This window comes from Pseudochaenichthys georgianus, chromosome 24, assembly GCF_902827115.2.
Source record: "Pseudochaenichthys georgianus chromosome 24, fPseGeo1.2, whole genome shotgun sequence".
Taxonomy (NCBI): domain Eukaryota; kingdom Metazoa; phylum Chordata; class Actinopteri; order Perciformes; family Channichthyidae; genus Pseudochaenichthys; species Pseudochaenichthys georgianus.
Genome location: NC_047526.1, coordinates 21,021,157 through 21,047,484, shown reverse-complemented (window position 1 = coordinate 21,047,484; position 26,328 = coordinate 21,021,157). Strand labels below are relative to the sequence as shown.

Genomic DNA, 26,328 nt, shown 5'->3' with positions numbered 1-26,328 from the left:
TAAAATATGATATATATATGTCTATAATACCTAACAATGTCAGCTAAATGAAATGTAATGCAATGTAACATAAGTTTGTTATACAATAGCTGTTGAGAGAGATACTATACTATGGAGGATTGATTTTCCAGGACTAGAGTGGGTTATTTCTTTAGCTTTACTCCTTTAGGAATACATTCATGATGAATGATTTTTACTTTCTCCAGTGGTGTGGACATTTAACTCTCGGAGGTAATGGGTGACTCAAAGTTTGAACAGCAGGTAATGATTCACTTTTAATTGAGTAATTACAGTTTTATCAAATTTCTTCAAAATCATTAAATGTGATATTTGTGTTAGAATTTCCACATAGATTGAAAAAAACAGAATTAGTGATTTTAAGCTTTTTGTGCTTTGAAGAAAATTCTAGAAATTGTCCTTTAATTCTCTGTAATCCCCCGGAACGCTTTAGGATTTTGAATTCTTGTAAAGGCCACATTACCGTTTTGTTAATTCATTTTCTCTAGCCAAGAATTCTCTTTAATAGGGAGTGAAGTATGAAACATCAAAGCAGCGCTGATGCCTTGTTGTAGTGTAAAAAGAGGAGGTCAAATCTTTAAGTGTGTCTTTGGCCCCAGGAGCATTCTACTGTGCACTGTACACACACCAACACACACAATCATTCAAGAGGGAACAAAATCATTAAGCTGTAAACTGAAGATGGGCTCTCTTCCTGAGCAGCATCTGTGTCCATCCCAACGTTCCCTTGAGCCTTCTGATGGATGACGTTGAAAAGCAGGACTCTCTAACACTCTACTCTCTCATTGTTACATTTATTTAGAGAGGTCATAGGCTTGTTAAACATAAGAAGGTCATACAAAATATTATCTTGAATTAGGACGTATCTTTATTAGCTCAGCTCGGGTTAAACTCACTTCTAGTCGAAACATTCATTGTGTTTGTATCAAAGCCGCTGGTAATAGAAGACAAACAACATCTCAATTTCCATTTCTGTATCCATATAATTCCAATGTGTATGTGTGCGTCTGTATGCCAGTGGTTGTGCTGCAGTTTCTGATGGATGGATGATGTGATTCAAGACCATGATGATGATCTTTAACAATGAAAGAATGCTCTGCCAAGATTGTAAACAGCACAATGGGAGTGAAAGAACATGATCTGTGATAAATGGAAGGTTTAGTCAGATGTTGAAGAGAAAAAGAAAAAACTTAAGTCCAGTCAGAAATGCTCCGCTCAGCATGGCCTTTCTCTGGAACACACACACACACACACACACACACACACACACACACACACACACACACACACACACACACACACACACACACACACACACACACACACACACACACACACACACACACACACACACACACACACACACACACACACGTGTTAGTGTGTGTATATGAAGATACACTACAGAGACACTATGTGTGCATTGTGTTCATGCTAATTAAGCTCTTTTGAATGTGTTATGTATGTGCTTTTGATGTCTTCATATGTGAGAATTATTGTAATAAACAGCAGCACAGTGGTGTTTTAATTACTAAGGTTGGTGCTTTGGAACCTGTGCTCTGGCTGAGAAAGTCATTATGCAAAACACACTTGTTGGTAATCAGATGCAGAAAAGCTAAGTTTTTTTAAAACATGGTGAGGGTGGACCAAATCCTGGCAAATAGCTGCTGGAAGTGAACCATTATTTGTATTAAGTCAACACAGGATGCAGACACTGTTTTTTTTCTCTCCAATGAAAACTTATTTTCACGAGAGGTTTGAGTCAGAATTGACTGTTACTACAAGTTAACAGTTTGAACATCTTAAATGTTGGAAAAAGTGGACCAAAGAACCAAAACCCCTGAACTCCAAATACTTGTAGTTGATGGTCAGTTTATGCAGAATGTGCAATTATGTCAACACTTAAACTCAAATAAAACAGCTGATACTACACACCTTATTTAGCATCACTGTTTGATCTTAAAGTGAATTTGTCAGGTTGAAAGCGTAGCTGTGACTTTATCATTGTAACGTCTGTCTGAAATGGAAAGCTTTGAATGTGTTTACAAGCACCTCTCGTCTAGCAGGCTCATATTCCTCTAGTTTTCTGGAAGAAAAACAGAACTGCTTTTACTACAATATTTTTAAATGTAGTCTGTGTTCATTGGCATTCTTTGTTTTAACTCTAAATATGTATACATTGTATCCAGCCTGACTCACTCGTGCATTTACAGAGGGGCAAAAAAGTATTTAGTCAGCCACCAATTGTGCAAGTTCTCCAACTTAAAAAGATGAGAGAGGCCTGTAATCCTAGGTATACCTCAACTATGAGAGACAAAATGATATAAAAAAAAAATCCAGAAAATCACATTGTCTGATTTTTAAAGAATTTATTTGCAAATTATGGTGGAAAATAAGTATTTGGTCAATAACAACAGTTCATCTCAATACTTTGTTATATACCCTTTGTTGGCAATGACAGAGGTCAAACGTTTTCTGTAAGTCTTCACAAGGTTTTCACACACTGTTGCTGGTATTTTTGGCCCATTCCTCCATGCAGATCTCCTCTAGAGCAGTGATGTTTTGGGGCTGTCGCTGGGCAACACGGACTTTCAACTCCCTCCAAAGATTTTCTATGGGGTTGAGATCTGGAGACTGGCTAGGCCACTCCAGGACCTTGAAATGCTTCTTACGAAGCCACTCCTTCGTTGCCCGGGCGGTGTGTTTGGGATCATTGTCATGCTGAAAGACCCAGCCATGTTTCATCTTCAATGCCCTTGCTGATGGAAGGAGGTTGTCACTCAAAATCTCACGATACATGGCCCCATTCATTCTTTCCTTTACATGGATCAGTCGTCCTGGTCCCTTTGCAGAAAAACAGCCCCATGTTTCACAGTAGGTATGGTGTTCTTTGGATGCAACTCAGCATTCTTTCTCCTCCATACACGTCTATTTGAGTTTTTACCAAAAAGTTCTATTTTGGTTTCATCTGACCATATGACATTCTCCCAATCCTCTTCTGGATCATCTAAATGCTCTCTAGCAGACTTCAGACGGGCCTGGACATGTACTGGCTTAAGCAGGGGGACACGTCTGGCACTGCAGGATTTGAGTCCCTGGCGGCGTAGTGTGTTACTGATGGTAGCCTTTGTTACTTTGGTCCCAGCTCTCTGCAGGTCATTGACTAGGTCCCCCCGTGTGGTTCTGGGATTTTTGCTCACCGTTCTTGTGATCATTTTGACCCCACGGGGTGAGATCTTGCGTGGAGCCCCAGATCGAGGGAGATTATCAGTGGTCTTGTATGTCTTCCATTTTCTAATAATTGCTCCCACAGTTGATTTCTTCACACCAAGCTGCTTACCTATTGCAGATTCAGTCTTCCCAGCCTGCAATTTTGTTTCTGGTGTCCTTTGACAGCTCTTTGGTCTTGGCCATAGTGGAGTTTGGAGTGTGACTGTTTGAGGTTGTGGACAGGTGTCTTTTATACTGATAACGAGTTCAAACAGGTGCCATTAATACAGTTAACGAGTGGGGGACAGAGTAGGCTCTTAAAGAAGAAGTTACAGGTCTGTGATAGCCAGAAATGTTGTTTGTTTGTAGGTGACCAAATACTTATTTTACCGAGGAATTTACCAATTCATTCATTAAAAATCCTACAATGTGATTTCCTGGATTCTTTCCCCCCATTCTGTCTCTCATAGTTGAAGTGTACCTAAGATGAACATTATAGGCATCTTTTTAAGTGGGAGAACTTGCACAATTGGTGGCTGACTAAATACTTTTTTTCCCCACTGTAGTTGTCTTCCTAGAACATCCTTAACAAGAGAATCCTTAAATTGTGCCTCCACACATATTGAGTTATTTTATAAATAATACCAGCATAAAAAAACCTTTGCACTGACGAGCAGCTGTTTGCAATGTTCCACGCATTTCAGTTGTGTTTTTACGCTGTCTGGCGAAATAGATTCTCTGCAAGCTACAGTATTTCTGGCATAGCTACAGGGGAAAAACATAACAAATATAAACAACAATCATCTGTTAAGGGAGCCAACCTTTCAAATGGTTATTTTTTACTTAAAAGCAACAATACTGTATATATTGTTGTGCTGCTGCAAGAACACCTTGCATGCTATTCACGATTTGAACATATACACAAGACTAGAATATAGATACCCCTCCAACTCACAGTCTCTATGCAAGAAGGCAGGTTAGGCACCGCAGTGTTACATAAATCCAGATTCCTTGGGTTTAAAGAATGATGAAGCACCATGCCCTGTCTCTGGCCATTGCAGTTTATTTAATCAAGAAGCTCCTTTAAAGAGACTAGATTTGACCATAGTGAACGTGAAATGGTTTAAGATCTTCAAATATATACACATCTATCATCACACGTCCTGTCGTATTCCATGGTCCGATCTGACACAGTGTCAATATGGAGACAGCTTTCTTAATTGGTCTGGGGTTGCTTGAATCACCTCATGCTCTCTTTGCTCTCTGGTCCTGGTTATGAAAGCTCCCTGCTGCCTAATGGAGACAGAATGAGTTGTCTGTGCTGTCTATCACACTATCACTGCCTCCCTGCTGCCTCACCCCTCTGCCTCACCCTCCATCTCCCCCTGATCCTTTCACAACCAGTCACAACTCCCTCGTCCATCTGCTCTTTGTGTCTCATGGCTGTGACCTTATTGCTCGTCTCTGATGCTGTACGAGTGAGACACAAACCCCCCAGTGTTTTTCGCAAAATTAATTTATAACTCCAAATAAATGACTCTCGGGGGATTTTAAATATATTCTGGATTAATTTGCATAGCTTGTCATTGCGCTTTTTGTGACATTATTAAAAGGTCAGATTTTAAGTTTACTTCCTGGTATTGCGCCTTCTCAGGTTTTAAGTAAATGGGTGGGTTTAAGCACACTATTTAACATGTTTTCAATTCATTAAATAGAAATGGGTTGTTAATTATGATAAAGACAGGACACATTAAACATCATAACGGATCGAGATGTTTTTGTGTGAAAGTCTTTATTTCCTTTGTTGTTCTGTATAATATTATTCTGCCAGAGGAAAAAGTTGATTGATGTCATTTATATTCATATGCATGGGGTTCACAGAGAGGTTTTTAACATCAGAAAGGGAATAACATCAATTGCAGTATAAATCAAAGCAAGCTATGGCTGATTACATGGTCAATGGCAATGATTTTAAATAGTTTTACATTTCATTATTACATTTGATTACTCATTGGTGTGTTTTAGGGCTGGAATATATATCCTATATCCTCTGTTCCCAACCTTCTTGGCTTGTGATCTTCATCAAAGCCTACGTGTAACCCTGTTGTCTCCAATTTCACATCGACAAGCTGAACCTAATAGTGAATTTCCTTGCTATGGCTATATTTGAATAGTTCCGAGATTTAAAGAAGCACATTCGCCCATACACTCTCATGAATAGAGTTAAGAAGATTTGTAATAATGTTGAGAAAAATAAAAATAAATGTTTACATCTGGACCACTTTTGAAGCCACTGGTTTAGATCAAATATACAGGATTAAATCATTTCAGATGTCTCATAATAATACTATTTTTGGCCATATATAGTGACTGAAAGGATATGTTTTTAAACTAAACATCAAGATTATTACTTTAAAAATAAACACAAAGAACAATTTAATCAAATCATCATGTCACCAATCCACTGAAAACTAATATATATTTAACTATAGCCAGCCTCTGACAAGGATCTTTAGTTTTCATGTAGCGAGGTTTTGTTCAAAATGTTTTTCCTGACAAAATGACAGAAAGCTCATCCCATTATTTCTGATTTACTGTAGTTAAATCCTGATTATGATGCTTGTTTTCCAGGGCAAAGGACTGCTCGCACTGAACAGGAGGTCTAAAACGATGAAGGACAGCCGGCCAGTGCAGGACTAGCCCAAATCGAGGGATCTGCAGTGGAGGTGGAGGAGGAAGAGGAGGGGGAAGACCATAGAGAGACAAAGTAAATCACATGACCAGGCCCTGGGAAAGGCTCCAAATTAGTGATGTTCCCCTCGGGCAGGGATTACCTCCTCCCTGTCGTCTACCTCTCCATCGCTCCCGCTCTTCCTCCCTCGCTCAGCACTGCAGCCGTCCAGCTCCAAGACTCTGAGCCGTGAGAGCTCGCTGTGCTCACCCACCCACACACAAACACCAACTCACACACTCTCTCACACGCACGAGCACACACACACACACACACACACACACACACACACACACACACACACACACACACACACACACACACACACACACACACACACACACACACACACACACACACACACACACACACACACACACACACACACACACACACACACACACACATACGTTTTCATCCTGCTCATGGTCGTTGGCCTGTCCTCAGCTGCTGCTCCTGCTCTAGTCCGTGACCATGAAGAGGCCCAAGCAGCAGACGGGGCCGCTGAGCTTCCTAAACTTCTTCAGCAGGAAGCCCAAATCAGAGCCGAGGCCCGAGCGGCCGCTGGAAGCCTGGCCCAGAGAGGAGGTGGCCATCACCCTGACCCCCAGCGAGCACCCCGAGCAGGTGAGACGCAGGAAGAAAACCCAAATCTGTGCTATTATTTCTCATAGTGTTGAGTTTGTATGTATGTAGGAGTTAGATCTTGGATTATATATGTTACAATTCTAGTCCTATTTTTATAAAGTCAGTTAATAAGCCTTTTTTACAAGTAGTCAAAAATGGGCATGATAAGATGGTAATGGTCAGGTTTTGTTTTCATTCTTTCTTACTATTGATATAATGCACATAATGGCATACAATATTTGCTATTAATTAGTTCATTATCCCTCCATATTTAGAGTCATTATGTATAGTTTTTGCCACAATGACAAGACAAATGTCTCACAAATGCAAGAGGAACCTGAAAAGAGGCTGTAGATCATTAACCTTTGGATGTATTCGCTTCTGCTTGCTCTCATACTGTTATAGCTCAAGTCCATTAGAGTGTTTATTTAATTAATTGGTCATTTCGAGAAATTATGTTGCCAAGAAACCAAGCTCACCAAGTATCGCCTACATACACACTCAGCATACTGAGTATTAACATGAAGATGTTCCGCTTGCTTTAATTTATTTCTCAAAATATATGTTTTTTATATGTGCTTAAACTCCCTACCGTCTACTTGTGACCCTGCTTTTCAGTCTGAGGTGTTTTTAAGGTCCTATACTACATTTAGTAAACCAGCAGCTGTGTTACTGTTCACAGGACCTCACAGCAGAAGAGGCTGGAGGAGAAAGAGGAGAAGGCGGGGGTCCTCCAGCAGCGGTGCGGGGGGCAGCAGAGGTCGGTGCCACCACAGCTGAGTGCGTGGGCGGGGTCAGCAGCGGCTCCACTGGCGTCCTGTCCCTCTCCTCCTCCAGCCAGGAGCAGCTATTGGACGAGCACCTGGAGGAGTGCCCACTGTGCCTGCTCAGTCAGCCGCGCTGCCACTTCCCACGACTCACCTCCTGCTCCCACCGAACATGCTCCGACTGCCTCCGCCAGTACTTGCGCATCGAGATATCGGAGAGCCGGGTGGGCATCGCCTGCCCGCAGTGCCCCGAGACCCTGGCGCCGCTCGATGTCCAGTCCATCCTGGAAGACCAGGCGCTGCTAGAGCGCTTTGAGGAGTACCAGTTGAGGCGTTTCCTGGCTGCTGATCCAGATACACGCTGGTGCCCTGCCCCTGACTGCAGGTGAGAAGCAGACCACCAACAAACATCATATATTATCCAGAAAAAGTTTTACAGTTTGCACATTCACACTGAAAAGGTTTTGTTTCCAAGACATGATAAACTTAATGGTCATGTGAGAGCAGGGACCTGAGCCAAGGCTGTTTTTATAAGTGAAAAATTATGTAAGTATCTGCCCCGGGATTCAGATCCACTCCAAAGTTTGATGGCCATGTGCCACCCTCAAACCAAGTTTCATGGAAATCGCGCTTGTAGTTGTTTCTATAATCATGCTGACAAACTACAAGGAGAATGTAACAAGTTTAGACTTTCTTTAGGTAGATAGTTAACTAAGAAGATAATTTCATAAGGGAGAGGAAAAGGCTTTAAAAAGGAAAATAATTCCATGAAAATGTACAATACTGCAGTTATCTTGAGAAAACAAAGAGAGCCCCAATTCAATGTTACCATGTGGCAGTTCTTTCAAGTCCCTGTCATCCCCCAGCAGCTTTATGTTGTCAATTCCATTGTTGAGGTCTACTAGAATACATTTATATGGTGCAATTTTCCAAACTCACATTGGTTTCTCATACAGAATCTCTGTATAGTATGTGTATTCACTCTCTGTCCTAAACGGCTTGTTGGAGCTCCTGCCCCCCCCCTCCCTGTGAGCCCACTGTGCTTTGATTGGTCAGTTTGCCCACTCTGTTCTGATGAGTCTACCACTATGGTCTACCACCGTTACAGCGGAACATCAGTGATTATGTGTTACAATGGCGTTAGCAACCAGAAAATGACACAAGTAAGGACAAACAGATGAGAATGCTGCGTGGGGTCTGGGTGCCGTGTTGGCGGGACGTTGCACGGTTCGCTGCTGCGAGGAGCGGACAGTGTGAGCTGGGTTCATTTCCTGCTTGCTGCGTGGGGTCTGCGAGACAGCGAGACAGTGAGACATCGCGAATGGACGCGGGAAGGGGGGATGCTGAGGGGGCTGCAGCACCCCCATCTGCAAGCCTCCACTAGCACCCGCAACCCCCCCCCCCCCCACCTACAGTGTAAGCGCGCCACAGTTTCGACGCTGAGAGTGTGTGTGTGTGAGGAGCTCCACGGATTGGTCCATTTGGGTATGGGCACGTCACTGTACCCAGGAAGAAAACAATGAAAAAAGAGAAATCTCCAACGAGGGGTTCTGGGGCAGCATAGACAGGTATTTTCTGTTAGAGTTTTATTCGCTACAGGGTGTACTTTGAGGGTTTGTGACTTTGCAGACCGTTTACATGCAGAAAAACCTTCATAACACACAAGGGGACGGATAATAACCGGACATGACATGGGACCTTTAACTGATTTTTCTGTTTTGTTTACAACAATGCAGACACTGATCCATTTATGCATCACCTTAATGTTCACCGAGGGGTAACAGGATAGGGCTGTTGATGGGAAATCATAATGTGTGCGTGTGCATGTTGTGTGTGTGTTCAGTGGAAATCTGTGGTCTAACGAACGTAAGAACCAGGGTTCAGGACTCGGTGGTAGACTGGCTGTCTCCCAGGCTCACAGCTTCGTCATGATAAACGAGTGGAGCTAAAATCAATACGTCAATGAATCTTGCGCTGTAGTGAATTAAATATAACTCAGAGAAACAAGATCGGATTTCTTAACTATCGGCAGAATTACAGTATGAGTACACGTATTAGAAAATGCTTACAAGTGGGGGTCACAAGTGTTTTGAATTTCAAATTTCCCCCATGTAGACGACCCTTTGAAGTGGTGCCCCATTACGTAAACTGGTCACAGTTATGATTTGTGTATTCCCGAGCTCCCAACAAATACACACCTTCCTCGAGGTCTTAGTTGGAGATTATGTTGGCTCGGAGAGAGTGTGGCAAAATATGGTCCGTGCGCTTGTTTATGTGTGTGCATGTTTTCATGTTTTTGCTGCATGTGAAGCTACTGAAGGTGGTTTCAAAAGAAAAGCTGCAAGGGATTTCTCAGAGCACACACAGTACAAGTAATTCTAGTTTAAGTCAATATGTGCCTGTAGGCCAAACAAAGAACAAGACAGCAAATATTTTGCCTGAATACAGGGCAGAAATAATGACATTAGTTTAAATATATTGGTTGTGTTTACTAATGAAGCACTTAAAGCCAAGAGCAAACATGAATGTGTGTCAGCTGCTGTTTTTTAAAGGTGTCAAATGTTGAATAGTCCAATTATTGCAATTATTTAGTTTGATAAGGATATTCAATTATACCCTGAATGTTTCTTTTATGAATGAACAGGTCCACTTTAGCTTTGTTGTTCAGCCGAAAGAGTTTTACTTGAGAATCGAGCAGTTTGATCCTAGTCTGACTCTGAAGTGGAATCCAGGCAGCCGTCGTTTATCAAACCTTTGTGTCAAACCTTAAAACCACAACAAGCTGGAGATGCCATGAGGAGTTTTTCCAGACCAGAGGAGTCTGGATTTTTCAGGCCCTCACATTTTCTTTTGAATATTAAACGTTATGGTAATGTCCCCTCTGAGGAGTGAGATTAGCTCCACTAGCGCCAAGCTTGTTCTCATGACTTCTCGAGATCTGAGGACGCGATTGTTTCTGGTTCAGGTGAGGAACTATGGTATCCAGTCCCACAGATAGCTGTGTCTCTCATGTGAGGCACACATGTACTGTTCCGAGCGAGCACATGATGAGAGACTTGCGTCAGCTTTTCATAGATATTCCAGTCAGCCAACCAAAGCTGTGATCTTCAGATGAAATCTCTGCTGAGAGCAACAGGGTGAAATAGTGAGTAGGGAGGGCACCTTGATTTATTGTGCCTGATGCTGAACTCCTTACAACAAAGAATTCCCCTTTAGGGACATATTCATGCTGTCCACTTTATCATTTTTATCAGCAGTTTCTCTCTCTCCCCTCAGCTATGCAGTGATAGCTTACGGCTGTGCAGAGTGTCCCAAGCTGAGCTGTGGCCGTGAAGGTTGCGACACCGAGTTCTGCTACCACTGCCGGCAGCTGTGGCACCCCAACCAGACATGTGACCAGGCCCGGCGGCAGCGAGCACGCCACACCTCCGGCGGCAACGATTCCTCCACGCTGTACGTCTTCAATGAAGAACCTGGAGGAGGTGAGACCAACAGCTGCCGTTAACTTGCTTTCAATGTATTTATCCCACATTTTATGAGAGACAAGTGAGAAATAAACTTCTGGTGATCCATTTTCAGATCTGATTTACGGTTTATCTCCTGTGTTCATGAGATAAGAACAGGGGGAAACAATGGTTTTGCCCGATCTATATTTCTCAATCATCTTTGAATCGGGTAAAGATAAAGGTTTTGTGAGGATCATTTTTGTGCATGGATGCATTCAAATATTTTTTTCACAGTTAAAAATAGAGTCCCTTAGGAAATGTTATTGCCAAAAACCCACCTGTTTCATGGATTACAATAAACATAGATGAATATCTCTGCATCAGCATAGCCAAGGATGGGAAATGGATCACAATACGTTCCTTTTCTCACCTGCTGGAATTTGTTACAGTATACTATGTTATTGTTCCTGGATGAACAAGTATTGTGTGGACACCCCTGACACATTCACTCTGTTTCTGAAGATAAAGAGGAGATCAAAGCGTGCCCTCGCTGCGGTGCCTACATCATGAAGACAAACGACGGCAGCTGTAACCGTATGAACTGCACTGTGTGTGCCTGTCAGTTCTGCTGGCTGTGTATGCAGGAGATCACCGACGTGCACTACCTCAGGTACGCCTTTCACACTCCTCTCATGGAAACAATGAATAATTAATGCCCACATCTAAGTAAACAATGTAATTTTGTATAGATTGAGAACAGGCAGTGAATATATAATCTTATTGACGATTATAAAACTTTTGTTACCCTCAACATGATCATTTGTAGATCAATTATTCACTCCATGATACTTTGAAATAGTGAAGAAATTGTTGTGTTTCTCACATGTCTCCACAGTGTACGAAGAATAAAAAACAGACAATTCTTGATTAATTTAAGAGAATGTGAGGGGTTTAACAACAACAAAACTATATCAAAACATCTGTTTGCACACTTTTAGACAACCAGTGCAGTTCAATCCTAATATATCCAATTCTCTGCTCAGTACATCCCAAACTCATGCATTTTTGCTAAAAACCTTATTTTATAAACTTCCCCAAGAACAGTCTTGGGCTTGCACGTGCACACTACTATCCATGTGAGTCCCGTATCACGCAAGAATGTATACGTTTCTTTTAAAACGTAGATTTACTGTTTTTGTGGGATTAACACCGCTATTCTATCTGTAGGTTTCAAAAGCGGTACCCAGTTGGAGATAAAGTTGGCCACTCAGCAAGGCACGTACACATGAGGTCATTGTGTAGAGGCTGCTTTACACTGCTCGTCTGGCCTTCTATTGATTTTTCTAGTCCTGGAGAGGAGACACTGCTGACTTGTCATCAATACATCAGCTCTATCTGCCTCCATATTTCCATGCGGCAAAATAAGTAACTGAAGCTTCAGTAAAAGACATGCAAATCTGTCGATGAATGTGTAGAAAATCTTTGTCTGCAGGGCCAGGCGCTACATTGTGCTTTTTCTCCACTGTCCCTTCCCCTTTTCTCTTACCTCATTCTTGTCCGTCTATAGAAGGACAACATTTTTAGCATCTCACTGCAAATCTGTCAGTTAATAGCAACATAACAAAACTGTAATACCTCCCCAAAATCCCCCCCGCTCAGGCGTCCCCAAAAGGAAGTCTTGCTGATAAAAAAGCATGCTTTGAAAAATAGCATAGCCCTCAGGTGCCATTTGTGTACTTCATGTTGTTACTGCTGCTCCGACACGGTAATTGCTGCTTGATTAAGACCAAACAGCATTAGTTTGAGTTGTTTGAGCTGCTCTTTGGCAGTTAGAATTACACCACAACACTGAAAGCTGTTACGACATTAAAGAAGCACGGGAAAATGTATTCTGTCTAACGACATAGCCAGTGAAAAATGGACTCCTCATAAACAGACTTAAATAACCTGGCTTTTTCATTTATCAAACAGCAGTGTGTAAGATGAAGGAGTATGTGAATGGTAGTGGCAAATGACTGTAATTCAGAGAGAGAGGACAAAGCTAGAATGGGAAATGCAGATGAGGTCATTCTGTCTGGCTAATATTGCAATGACAACACATTTAGTTGTCAGGACTCATTTATTTCACCTCTATCGTAATAGAGAATCATTCAAAATCGTTTTATTTTTGTCGGATGAGGCTGCATGTTGATGATGTAGCAATAGAGGGGATGGTTATGAATGTGTCCGGGTGATTGAACACACACCATTTTCTTAATTGAAAGAATGAAGCTTGGATAACACGATATATAGATTATAATCGAGACAAAGAGTCTACACTATTTAGCTAGCGGGTCGGTGAAACTGTGCTTAGGGCAGGAGAAGTTAGCCTTCAGGGCTTTCTGACGAAAACAATTCTTAGCTTTAGGCAACACAACTACTTAGTTTGGTGTAAGAAAAGATCATGGTTTGGGTTAAATACACTCTTTCTGGCTAGAAAGGCCCGAAGGCTAAATGCTAACAAGCTAATATTTAGCAGGTAATATGCAGGCTCCTCATTTTTGTTAAGCCTGTTCGCATGCTAACTTTTCAAAAACAGTTGATGCTGCTGGGAATGACCATGAGTATTTTCCCTCCAGGTTCGTGAATATGTGTTCTAACACGGAACACATATTCACGAACCTGGACAGCAATCCATCTAATATTTGTCAAAATATTTCTCTCCAAAACAATAAATGTCAATGTCATGGTTGCGCTACACATGTCAAGGAGACACTAAAGTCAGTAGTATTTATTCTCAGGGTCTGTACAACATTTCATGGCAATCCATTATATACTTTTTGTGATTTTTTTTGTTGCAAGGACGAAAGGGAAACAAACTTACAGACAGGAGGAAATTCGCACTCAAACAGCCATGACCTTTATGTGGCTAAATCAGCTATACTCTGTGCATGATTAGTTTGAACTCACAGCTGATCTCTCCTGTTGTGTCTCCTGTGTGTCTCAGTCCTTCTGGATGTACATTCTGGGGGAAGAAGCCATGGTCTCAAACCCGCAAGGTTTTGTGGCAGGTGGGCATGTTGCTCGGAGCACCGGTGGTCATCTCCCTTATAGCGGGCTTAGCCATCCCAGTCATCATTGTGGGCATACCAATCTACATGGGCCGCAAGGTAGAACACTCCCAGTAAATCCTGTGTTTGATTGCATGTGCTTACCTTTTGAGCGAGTGTGTTTATGCCGCAAGAACAGCAGAAAGTCCAAAATGTAGAAACTATGACTTACTCGAAAGTTAAAATGTTCATGTTATCAACAGATGCAAAATAAGCTTTTGTTAATGTCATTAGGGAAATAATGGAAATCAGGTGGATTAGGTGAAAACTACGGGCTCATGAGCAACTCCACTTTGCTCGTAATAGTTATGCATTAGTCTAAATTGGTGGTAGAGCCACGTTATAGCTATTCACTCAGGCTGAGTTGCTCATGCTTGTTGGGATGCATGTATTAGAGCATGTGAATAAGTGACAGGAGTGAGTTGTTGCACAGATGGAGAACAACAAGAACCAATTCAATTTCCATAATCTAATGTATGTTTTATTTATCACCATACAGGTCCATGGTCGCTGTAAGAAAAACAATATCTCAGGAAGTAAGCACTACTTGACTGTGGCAAGTGGGGTGATGATGTCCGTGTTTGTTTCGCCAGTCATAGCAGCTGTCACTGTGGGTAAGGAACAAACAACAACATGGACTTTTTCTGTCCGGCATAAATACTAAAAGAAAATTAAAAGTGTAAAATGAGCTTGTTTGTGAAAAAGTAGAAAAGTGTTTAGGGCACGTTGTTTTAAAGAAAGGTGATTCAATTGCCGCAATATCCTGAAATACGATCTTTTATTTCACACACCAAATTATGATAATTATAAACTTTATTTCTATCCTTCAAAATCAGATGTACAAGGTTCTCCACAGAGCACCATTTGATGTAGTATTTTTTTTATTTGTTATAATACACAGAAAAAGCAATAAACAATGGATTTTAAGAGGTTGTCAAACATGGAGAGATAAAACTAAAGGTAAAAGAACAACATTAAACAAATAATAAATATATACCAGTCTGTGACCTTATCTTAAACTTAAGCAACAAAGTTGGAGCTTGATCCTCCTTTGATTCTAATTCTCTGCTAAATATATATTGCCATTTGATCGTGGTTGTTCAAAAGGTCACATCATAAATCTTAAGTTTACCGCTTTATAAATGCCCACAAGCTAGGTCTCTATACTAGCCACCACTTTTCAATTTCAATTTCAACACACACACACACACACACACACACACACACACACACACACACACACACACACACACACACACACACACACACACACACACACACACACACACACACACACACACACACACACACACACACACACACACACACACACACACACACACACACACACACACACACACACACATACACATACACATACACATACACATACACATACACACACACAGTGCAAAGTAGCTTTTCAATGACTCACGCCACTTTCATTTGTGACAGAAAATCCTTTAGGCTTTAGCAGCTGCTCAGCTTCCCTCTGCGAGGTCACGACCATCATCGGGCAGCATTAACAAGCCCTCCCTTGACACACACACACACACACACACACACACACACACACACACACACACACACACACACACACACACACACACACACACACACACACACACACACACACACACACACACACACACACACACACACACACACACACACACACACACACACACACACAATACCACACTGTACCTTTCACCCCCCATCCCCCGGGTTTGCATCTACTCCGTCGTTATCATTTTCCTCTCTCCCCGCACTACAATTATGGTTTTGTTTCTTATATTTCCCCCACAGTTCCCTGTCTTCTCTGTTTGACTCACAAACACATCCTGTCTTTCTGTGAGCTGATTGGCTGGCAGGCTCTTCCTCTTGCCCTGGCTTCACCCTGTATCGAGTCAATAGCGTCCCAGTGCTCCCGTTGTGTTAATGATGTCTCTTTGTTTGGTCGGCACTCTGCTTTGTGTTTCCAAATTCCTATCTCAATCACAGGTTGCATAATCACACTGTGTAGGGAAGCTCATCACGTTTCTGGACTGATTGCAACGGCTTTAGTGAAGGTTATGAAGGAGAGTATAGGGAGACATTTAATGTGTGGAAAGGAAGATTTTCTTGGCTACAATCTTTATTTGCGGCTTTATTCTTATTTTGACTTGAAGACAGGTGATCTACCCAGTGAACACTTCATTTGTTATTTTATGTTTTATTGACAGCAGGGGACAATGAAGCAGGAGGGGCTCCCTCTTGTGTTTATTTGAGGTGTTGCAATGCTTTGAAACTTGAAATGACAACTTTATTAAAATACAATTTTAAATTAAAAGAAAAGTATTTCAATAACCATTTGTATGCTATTACTGTAACAGATATTTGGCACAGACTTTAAACCACTGATTGTGAGAAATATATTATGAATTGGTTTCTCATACTTTTCGTTTTCCCTGCAGGTATGGGTGTGCCACTGATGCTGACGTATGTCTATGGGGTCGTCCCAATGTCGCTCTGTAGGAACGGCTGGTGTCGACCCCAAAATGAGCCCCTTGAAACACACAAAATCCAACTGGAGGACTTAGCTAGCTGTGAGTACACCGTTATCAAAAATAGTTAGACATTTTGGGAAATATGTGTATTTTCGAGAATTAAATGAGAAAATGGCTATCAATTGAATTTAACAGTAAACCATGGAGCTGGATACATGAGGCAATTTGCTTAGCATAACATAGTATAAATCCCAAATAAGAAACACATAAGAAAATAAATGTTTGTATATGGTTAAAAAAATACAATGTGTCTATCAGTAAATATAAATGTTGGAAGTAGCATGTAGGCATATTTTTAAACTGGTGGGTAGATCTTATAAAGGCTCTAGCTTCATACAAATGAGCAACATACAAAATCAAATTAGCGATATCCAATGTTAAAGCTAATTATTTTGACCACCGTAAAGCTAACTTAGGTTAAAGACTCTTGTCATCTGTTCATTGTTATTTGTGCTCTTCCCACGACCTGATCTGATTGAGTTTCAACTTCTCTTATAGATCTTCTATTCTCTCATGTAGTCAGTGACCACTGGCCGGGTCAGAAGAACCCAACGCTCAGTGACACCAGCCTCCAGGAAGTCAGAGTCAGTGTACAGGAAGTGGGCGTCCTCCCTAGTACAAGTACCACGCCCCCGGAGCTAGATAGTTATGAGGAATTGGATGAAGCCACAAAACACCACGGATACTCCCAGCAGGACAGCCAATCGGACTGCGAGGTGGTTATTGTGCCTGACAGCAAGCTCGATGACACACATGCTCCTTCTTTTAGGTACAGGTCACCTCTTATTCTGTTGATTGTTTCTACCATAGACTGTATCTACACCCAAGATGTTTAGACATGTTCACGGCATGGCTTTAGGGATGCCATTTGTTTGACATTTTGATTATTGGTCTGTCCACCACTTTGCTTCGTACTGAAATGTCTCAAACATTGTTGGATATATGGCCATGAACTTTGGTAAAGATATCCATGTTCCTCTCGGTATTATTTCTACTCAAATACTAATTTGTCCAACATTTTTGAAAAACTGATGACATTCCTATTAGCCTCAACTGTACATTGTTGCTAAAAAGCACAAGTACACCAAGGCAAATTCATGGTATATGTTAACCTACTTGGCAATAAACCTGTTTCTGATTCTGATTCTGAAGTTAGCATGCTAAAACTTTAGGTATACATTATAAGCATCAGCATGTTAGCATTTGACTAAAGCACAGCTATGCATATATGTATATATATATATATATATATATATATATATATGTGTATATATTTATATATATATATCATGTGACTTTAGATTTGGAATCATAAAGATGTCCTCTGCATAAACGTCCTCAAGTCAGAAAATGTTTGATTGCCTAGCAGTTTCATATTGATTTATTCATGTCTCTTACTGTCACCACAGGGAAGGAACCAATTTTGAAGTGCGTGTGGAAATTGAGACCCAACCCAGAGGCGTCCGCCAGTCCAGCCTCAGTAGCATTCTGTCTAGCCGAAGCTTGTCGGTGGAGTCCCTGGGACACACGCAGTCCCAGTCCCGAGGCTACCTGTGTGCCTCAGAACTGGAAGAAAGACGAGAGGGGGGAGGAGGAGAAAGCGAGGAGCAGGAGGGAAGAGAGAAACCAGGAGGGGAGGCAGGAGACGAAGGGACAGTTTTTCCAGTCTTTGAAATAGATGGTGTATGAGGTCGTCCAATGCAGGCATTGTACTTGGTTAACGATAAGTCAGGTGGAAAGAAATCCATTAGCTGACGTGCCATTGGATTGACCTGAAAATCGCCAAGGCCACCTCCTGCTTCTAAGACCGGCCCCTCCCACCAGTTGCCTTCTAGCTCCAGCCAAGGAAGACGCGGGTTTAGAGACAGCAAATGAGAAAGTGTGTGAGTGTGTGAATGAGACAAATAGCATGAGACTATGAAATACAAATTGGAGGGGGGATAGACTGAAAATCAGACAGGATAGCTTCCATCAATGAATCTAAAACAGAAGTGACTGAGAGCATGTTAGCCGACTAGCTCAGCCTGGATTTTTTCTATGTTGTCCTCTCTAAAGGACTACCTTACACCCCCTCTACCATACATCTATTTCATGCGGCCCTCTCTTTGTCTGGCTGTGCTCTTACACTTCTTTAGTGACCTCACCACCCTCTTCCCTCTCACTTTACAAATAAAGAGACCCCTACAAGCATGATTTGTTTTATGGGAGATACAGAATCTGTTGTGTCAGCGAGTACATATCACATGAATCTCAAGCCAAGTTATAAGACAGGAGGGGGGATTTTTTTTCTGCCTTAAGGAATATCTCCGGTCTTTTTAGATGCAGTGCTCACACCTGAATTGGACAACCTTAAACGGATGATGCATGCTGCACTGTTCGACAACTCTTTTGTGAACCAGATGAAAAACGACATCTGAAAACTGTTGAAGCCTGTAACATTTCTCTATTGGAGTGAAGGGTGCTCCGTGACATGGAAGTATTTTGAAATGATGGTATGGTTAATTATAACTAATAATCTCAAATCCACAGTCTTCCATGGAAGCAGACAGGAGGTAATGTTACTTTTGCATCATTTTAGTGCAGCTTTTAGCCTTTAAGAGGCTATTTCCTTTCAAACTGGAGAGGGGGACATTGCTTTAGTTTGTATAAATGTTCACTCTAATGCAGATACTTGCCTGTATTAGTGACAAAAACATGGCAGCAACACTGAAGTCTTTTTCTGAAGAGTCTTACATTTTAAAGTAGCTGCATGATTCTACTACTTGCTGTGTATACAGGATAGCACATGAACACACACATTCAGATTAAAACACACACACACACACACACACACACACACACACACACACACACACACACACACACACACACACACACACACACACACACACACACACACACACACACACACACACACACACACACACACACACACACACACACACACACACACACACACACACACACACACACACACACACACACACACACACACACACACACACACACACACACAGACACAGAGAGCAGTCAGTGTAGTTGCAGTAGTGTGCGCTGCTGAGAGCATTACATATAAACTAAAGACCCTCTCAAATGACCACCGAGCACCAAAATGACAACAGCAGCATGCCACTTCAGGCTAAACTCTAATAACCCCTACTAGAGGATTTATGAGAAATACATAATTATACATGCTCTGCTTAGCTTCCTGAGTGTGAAATACTTGTGAGAGATGATCTCGGACATTACATGATAACCTGTACTGGGTTGTTGAGAGAAATAAAGATTTCACCATGAAGGACAAAAACTAAATGCATGTTTTGTGTCTGTCAGAAATTAATTATTTCTTAGCGGGATTGCAAGTGGTATTGAATAGTACCTTTTATGGCATAATAGGGGGAATGTGTCATCATATAATTATACTTTTTTATATCCCTACTTTTGACATCCAACATAATTTCTTTTGACCTTATACAACTAGAATCCAAGTTCCCCCTTGTTTTCTTTGAATATCTGTCTGTAGTGAAATAATCCACAAACATAAACAAAGTTTAAGGACAGTCTAAGAAGAAGATATATTTGGTTAATTTTTGTATCTTTTGTTTCTTCTTTACTCTACTAATTAATAATACGAATACTCTTTTGGATGTCATTATCCATTACCCTCTGTATAGAAACCACTGTCTTAGGTCAAATCTGGCACGTTACTTTTGGTTTTATAAGGATTACTACATTTTGTCAAAACATGGGTCACTCTCAACCATGTTGTAATTACTGCCTATGACCAATAGAGGGCGCCACCACACACAAAGTTAAACTTTAAGCATTGCCTCTATGAATATGAAGCCTAGTAATGTGGTTGTTTCTTGATCATTTTAACCGAAATATTGTCAGGTATTCACACATTGTTCAGTTTTTTTTAGCACTGGACATTTCTGTGATCTGGCCTGAATAAAACAGGGAATTATAGTTTTAAAAAATGCATTAAAAAAAAACTTGGCAACAGAGCTTGCACCAAAGGTCAATAAACCACAGAAGCCCTACGAGATTGAGTATAAATCCTTCACACTGCAATAAGACTGTGATGATTATTTAATTAAGGTCGTTCCTTCAAACTGGGCACTTTGGACTGTCGGCTCATCAAGGTTAGAGGGACACGCCCTTAACTTTGGAGACGGTGCAGTAGGTGCGTGTGCCCTCGGCTGCTTGACGGTCTCTGTGGTGGGGAGGAAACCAGAGTGATTCAGGGTGGGAACTTATATCAGTGGGCTCTCTTTTCGCCTCTTCCCTCTTTGGCGCATTCACCGTCGAGCTCAGCCTGCTGTAGTTACCTCCCTGTGGTCCAGAGACTGGGGAATCCACCTGCCGGAGAGCAGACACACCTCGGGATGGATGCCCTGAAATCCGCCGGCAGAGCGATTATCAAGAGCCCGGGAGTTCCGCGGCACACATGGGGAACTTCAAAGCACGAGAGTGAGTGAGGCAATGTGTTGTTGGATTTGGTTCAATGTGTTAAACATTTTGGCGACTTAGCAAATGCAGTAAAATGTATCAAGAGAGGAGATAAGGATACAAAAATGAGCCTCTGGTTGTTCGTAGTTGTTGTGTTAGCGTACAGGAGAGCTTTTGTTTCTGCTATTGCCAAATGTATCTGAGGTGGATGTACTGTAGTGTAAAACGCTCCTAACAGGCTATACTGTTTTGTAGTTCAGGCTTACTTTTAATTGCTTTACTTGACTTATTTCTGAGTGAATTTGCTAGTCCTCACGCCAACTGTCCTTCACCAAAACAGAAAACATGATTAGCTAATTTTACCCCACACCGGAAATTAGTCGAACAAATCGAGTGGTCGATACACAAACGAAAAGTTATTTTATTAACCGTATTCATTGTTTAGTTAACCTAAACATGGCAATATGTGCTGCTTTTTAAATGAGAAGATATGCAGCTTTTTGTGTGTCTTTATGTACTTTAATAATGTATTGTTATTATCATTGAGTTTTTTACTTTAGATAAGACATTATAACACATCACATCACTTTAGAATTGTATGTGTATTTTCTCGCCTTTTTCGATATTTTACAAAGGTAACGCATTTAAAATAAATGTAAACATAAGTTGATAATGAAAATTATATTATTAAAGATGATAATGAAAATTATATATTTTGTAGCCTTAACTTTACTAATAGTATGCCAATTTAGAGAGTAGAGACAAACTAGGGACATATTTAGACTCCAAACTGAATACCTTAAGGAATTTAATCCCAACAAAGGTCTATTTTTTAAATGATCATCTTACTTTTCTGTCTCATTAATACACAATCGTAAGTATTATACTGCGTCACTTTGACAACAAACTGCATGTGTATTGTTATGGAATACATTCAAAACAATATCATACTGTTAGTGAAGGAAACCTCATGTTTTTGTATTCATATCAACTAAGAATTGGATCGATAGATAGATCAACCACATATCTTTTAGTGATACCATTTTTGAATACTGTATTACCTACGTTTTTGAAATGACTCAGGAAATAGATAATGTACAAGGCTGCTCCCTACAGTATGAAGTAGACATGTTGTACTTCAGGTGCGGTCCTGAGGGAATGGTCCAGGCAACAAAGCTCAAGTTGTCACACCAGTGGTGGTGACGGGGGAATGAGCCTGCAGCTCTGCTGTCTCCTCGATGTGTGAAGTGTTGTCTTGAATGTTTCTTCCCATGAGCTTCTCCCTGCCGTAGCATGCTTTTTTTTTGTCACGTTCTGGCTTTCTGCTCAGTGAAAACTGACTGGCAGCCAATGCCATCTTTAATTAAACATGACTGATTCATTTGACATCCAGGAAGATGTGCTTAGTATCTCTAATTTCACTTTGAAATGTTCTACATAAATTATTGAATGTTGTGTAATGAGTTTAAGTCTGTGGTCTTTCAATGTTTTCTCATTGGATTAGGGTTTTAATGCATCTCTCTCTGGCTGCTGGAATAAAACTTCTTATCTTGGTTTTTGTCCAAACATTGATGGATTGGAGTTGTTATTGTTTTCCTCCACACTACCAACAGCGACATATTGTCCTTCATTACCATGGTGACTTTATAATGACAAAAGCTGCCAAACAAATCATCAACATCCCGAAAGACATTGTCCGCGTCACATTGTTCGCAGGAGCATCTGCATTGTGCTCTTCTTCTCTTATTGTTGTATTCGTCAGAAAGAAATGGAAGATAAAGCTGAATGATGTTGTCAGGGCAGAAACCAGCTGTATTTCAGTGTCGGGTGACAGAAGCATGACAATCTACAGTTAATATGTGGACACTGTATTGTAACTGAGCAAATGGTTTAATTAATTGGGAAATTATGTAGAGACATAATTGAAGGTCCTGCTTGATAGAAAATCATTATCACAATAAATTGTTACTATCACAAGGGCATTTTAGTTTCTGTTGATGGATCACGTGTTAATGCTTTAGCAGTAGTGCTTTGTTGTAAATGGGAATGCAGTGTGAAGGTGAGAGGAAGCATTTGATTGGATGATTTATTGTGTATTGTATTTTTAGGGACAACTGCAGCACATGGGGAAAGCTTTTTTAAACCGGCATGATTAATTTCGTTGCTAGCTGACCTTTCTGCTGAAGCGTTGCGGCAGAGGCTCAGGAGGAAGAGCAAGTCGTCCACCAATCAGAGGGTTCGATCCCTACTCCTCCACAAAAAACTAAACCGGACCCCAAATTGCTCCTATAGTATAAAAGCACTTCAAGCAAGTCTGTTTAGCATTTACCATTAACCAATGTAAGGTCAAACTTCCCCTTAACTAATGTATCTCAAAACCCATGTAGACACGAACCCCTTAATTGGAATCTTACCTCTCAAGTAGCACATTCAACACATCACAAGTCTGACTTATGGGCGGCTTTAGTAAGGTAAATGGCAATGGCGAAAATGATATGTATCTTGTTTGCCTTATTAGAAGCAGTATAATGAATCCTTTACTTAACTATCATCTCTTGTGCACAAAGCAAATACAATTGGGCTGCTGAACTGGAAAACACTGAGTGAGCGAGGTGAAATAAGTCTTAAACACTTCCCTCGTGTAGCAAATGGAGCCAACCACAATCATACCCTGACTAAACATTTTAGAATGTTATGCTAGGTTACTCTTTGACATCAGGAAATGGGCAACACGATGTGCTAGGGCTGTGCGATTATGGCAAAAATAATAATCACGATTATTTGGGTCAATAATTGATATCACGATTATTTTGACGATTATTCATTGACCATTTATTGAACTTTAAAACAAATAATATTTTACCAATAGACAAGATCAACAAATATGTTGGAGCGCTCTTCGAAAACCATACTAAACATATATTATTAATATGATAAATACAAATAAATTAGACCAAAATAAATTAAATCAAATATGTTGCAGTGCACTGTCACAACCTACTGAAAACTCCTTAACATATACCCAACATTTTGGTAAAACATATTCAACATATTCCACTCAGTTAAACGTTGAAGGCTGGCCAACCGTCATGGTCCAGAAGTAACAGGAAATAAATGTTGAACTACAATTTAAGACCAAATAAAAATGTTTTGGCCACCATGGCAAATGCTGGTAGGGCTGCTCATGTCATCTCTTAAAGATTTTTTGCAAGAAACACCAGCCTGTTTACACGGTCTGGTTTCAGAGATGAGCGCAGGCAGGTGACAATATTGGCACCTGGACTGAAGACCCTCAGCCACGCCCCGACACATGGGGTGACGCCGGCCAATCACAAAGCTTTGATGCGTTCAAGTGCATTATTCTGGCACAGGAAGATTATGTTACAGGACATTAACGATAAAACAGAATATTGTTGTTCTATTTTTAGACACATCTCGCGATCGACTGGTTGGGCACCCCTGGGCTAGACCATAGGTCCGTTGTGGTCGCAAAGTAGTCAGCTGATCCACATCTCTCTCAACTTCCCCACGGCATTTGTCATATAGTGCAGGCAGCGCAGACCTGCTGAAATAATACCGAGACGGCATCGCGTAACGCGTGTCCAACGTGTTGACAAGTTGCTTAAAGCCCTGTTTGCTAACAGTGCTAACTGGGCACATATCTTTAGCGATGTGAAATGTAATGGCAAAGTACTTGCAAATAGTTTTACCCTTCTTTTTAACGAGTTGCTGCTCTTGTTCTGACATCTTCGCTCGTGCTGAACACTCACAACACATGTCACTCCCACGTGGCCGAGTGGGCTTTTAGGGAGAGTCGAAAGCGCACCCAGCAAAATAATCGTATTTTGTCAATTATGCTGTTTTCATAATCGTCGCAAACCATAATCGTAATCGCGATTAAAATACGATTAATTGCACAGCCCTACGATGTGCTAACTAATAAATTATGAAATTGATGAGAAAATGTATTCAGAAATTCACAGTTAAAAGGATACACTAATACAAATCCTTATAAACAAATATATCATACAGAAGGTGCCAGGGTTAAGTCTGAGTAAAGCCATTAGGAACTTTTATGTAATGGCCACCTCTGTCTAAAGAACAACAATCCATTAAGACAAGTGAGGTTAGCAATGTTACGTACATCCGTCAATGTTGAAGTATCCTGTCCTGGTTCTGAATGACTTTACTGTAACCACGGCTGAGACATGGCTAATGTGCTTTTTAAACACAGTGTTCTGCTGATAGTGTGCAAGTCTGACCCATTAGTGCCTGTGACTCCGACAACCAAAGCTGTTCTTCCGTATGAAACATGAGAAATAAGTAAAATCGCTAGTGTTTCCATATAAAGTAACACTAGCCATGTGAAGGCAGAGTAATTTCACTCTCATGCCGCCGTGCAAACATACAAATATCTATTTCCGGACATGTAAGAGACCAGTCTTCAGTTCTCTCGCCAGCAGAGACCTGACATGTACCACACTTTCCCATCGCCCCTTATGGCCGTCCCTTGTCATCTGTCGAGGTCAAAGCCACTGGCAGCACGGAAGAGGAAGCAGCATGTGCCCGGAGTACAAGCCTTCCCTTTGGATCACATCACATAGAAGCGGTGCGGACCTTTCTGTATTTCAGAAGTCGCACACACTTGCCCTTGGCTCCAAGGACGTCCGAGCTGTACAGTCGGAATCAATGTAGGGTCGTGTTGCTTCGGGACAGACTGAATCCAGTTAGGCTGAGTCCTTGGGTCTCGGATTGTTTCTTGTAATTCTGTTAGTGGTGTAAATATCAAAGCTGGCTTCTTCTGCTGCACTGCTGCGTGATCAATATCAAAGAAAATCTCTTAGTTCTTGAATACACATTGCAAGTGCTGCTGCTGTGAGGAAAGTGTCAGATTCTGCGGTTTGTATTACTGTGCTCTTCAGTTCAGAGAAGATTTGAAATGAGTGGACTCAACAATCATTAAGTTGGACTGGTTGGAAACTCAGCCTGCAGTACTATTTATGCTGACACGGGCTTGACTGGATGACATGAAAAAGGCAGTGGTGTCAGTTAGTGCTGACCCTCGAGGAGCAATTATCTCTCAATGGCTCATTAGGACTCAGTAAGCAATGAGGCAGAGACACACCACTGTAGAGGAGGAAGAGCAGAAGCAATGGGAGGGAATTGTGGGATATACAGTACGGAATCATAGAGGGATTGTCAACAGTACTTTAGGAAAGAAGGTCGATGCTGGGAATATCACAGTTGATGGTTATATAATTGTGGACTGATGGAGCATTTGGATTTGTGTTATGATGCAGAATAAAGAGTAATGATTCTATATGACGCCACGACTACTAAATAGGGTTTTATCTGACTGTGTACATTGGGAGAGATTTGACCTTACTTACAGAAAACATATTTTCCCACCACCCGAGTGGTCTCCAGCCAAGCATATAC

The 26,328-nt window shown here is 41.2% G+C and overlaps 2 protein-coding genes across 4 annotated transcripts in view; both read left to right on the top strand.

Moving 5' to 3' along the window:
• The first annotated feature begins 6,312 nt into the window (after positions 1-6,312).
• On the top strand, positions 6,313-19,265 carry LOC117439547 (E3 ubiquitin-protein ligase RNF19B). 2 transcript variants are annotated; one of them, XM_034075478.2, is made up of 9 exons: positions 6,313-6,586; positions 7,269-7,738; positions 10,630-10,835; positions 11,328-11,469; positions 13,786-13,948; positions 14,388-14,502; positions 16,345-16,476; positions 16,936-17,206; positions 17,847-19,265. In XM_034075478.2, the coding sequence occupies exons 1-9, from the start codon at positions 6,434-6,436 to the stop codon at positions 18,124-18,126; spliced, it is 1,932 nt and encodes a 643-aa protein (XP_033931369.1). In that variant the 5' UTR covers positions 6,313-6,433; the 3' UTR covers positions 18,127-19,265. The 2 variants fall into 2 exon arrangements, with proteins under 2 accessions (XP_033931369.1, XP_033931368.1); XM_034075477.2 differs by having other exon boundaries at positions 11,322-11,469.
• Positions 19,266-20,631: 1,366 nt separating this feature from the next.
• LOC117439534 (low density lipoprotein receptor adapter protein 1) overlaps positions 20,632-26,328 on the top strand; it is a 54,669-nt gene continuing 48,972 nt past the window's right edge. Inside the window, exon 1 of one of the 2 annotated variants that reach the window (XM_034075461.2) lies at positions 20,632-20,910. In XM_034075461.2, the coding sequence (XP_033931352.1) occupies positions 20,826-20,910 (85 nt within the window). In that variant the 5' untranslated portion in view covers positions 20,632-20,825. The remainder of the gene's footprint in view (positions 20,911-26,328) is intronic. The other variant, XM_034075460.2, reaches the window with a different exon arrangement.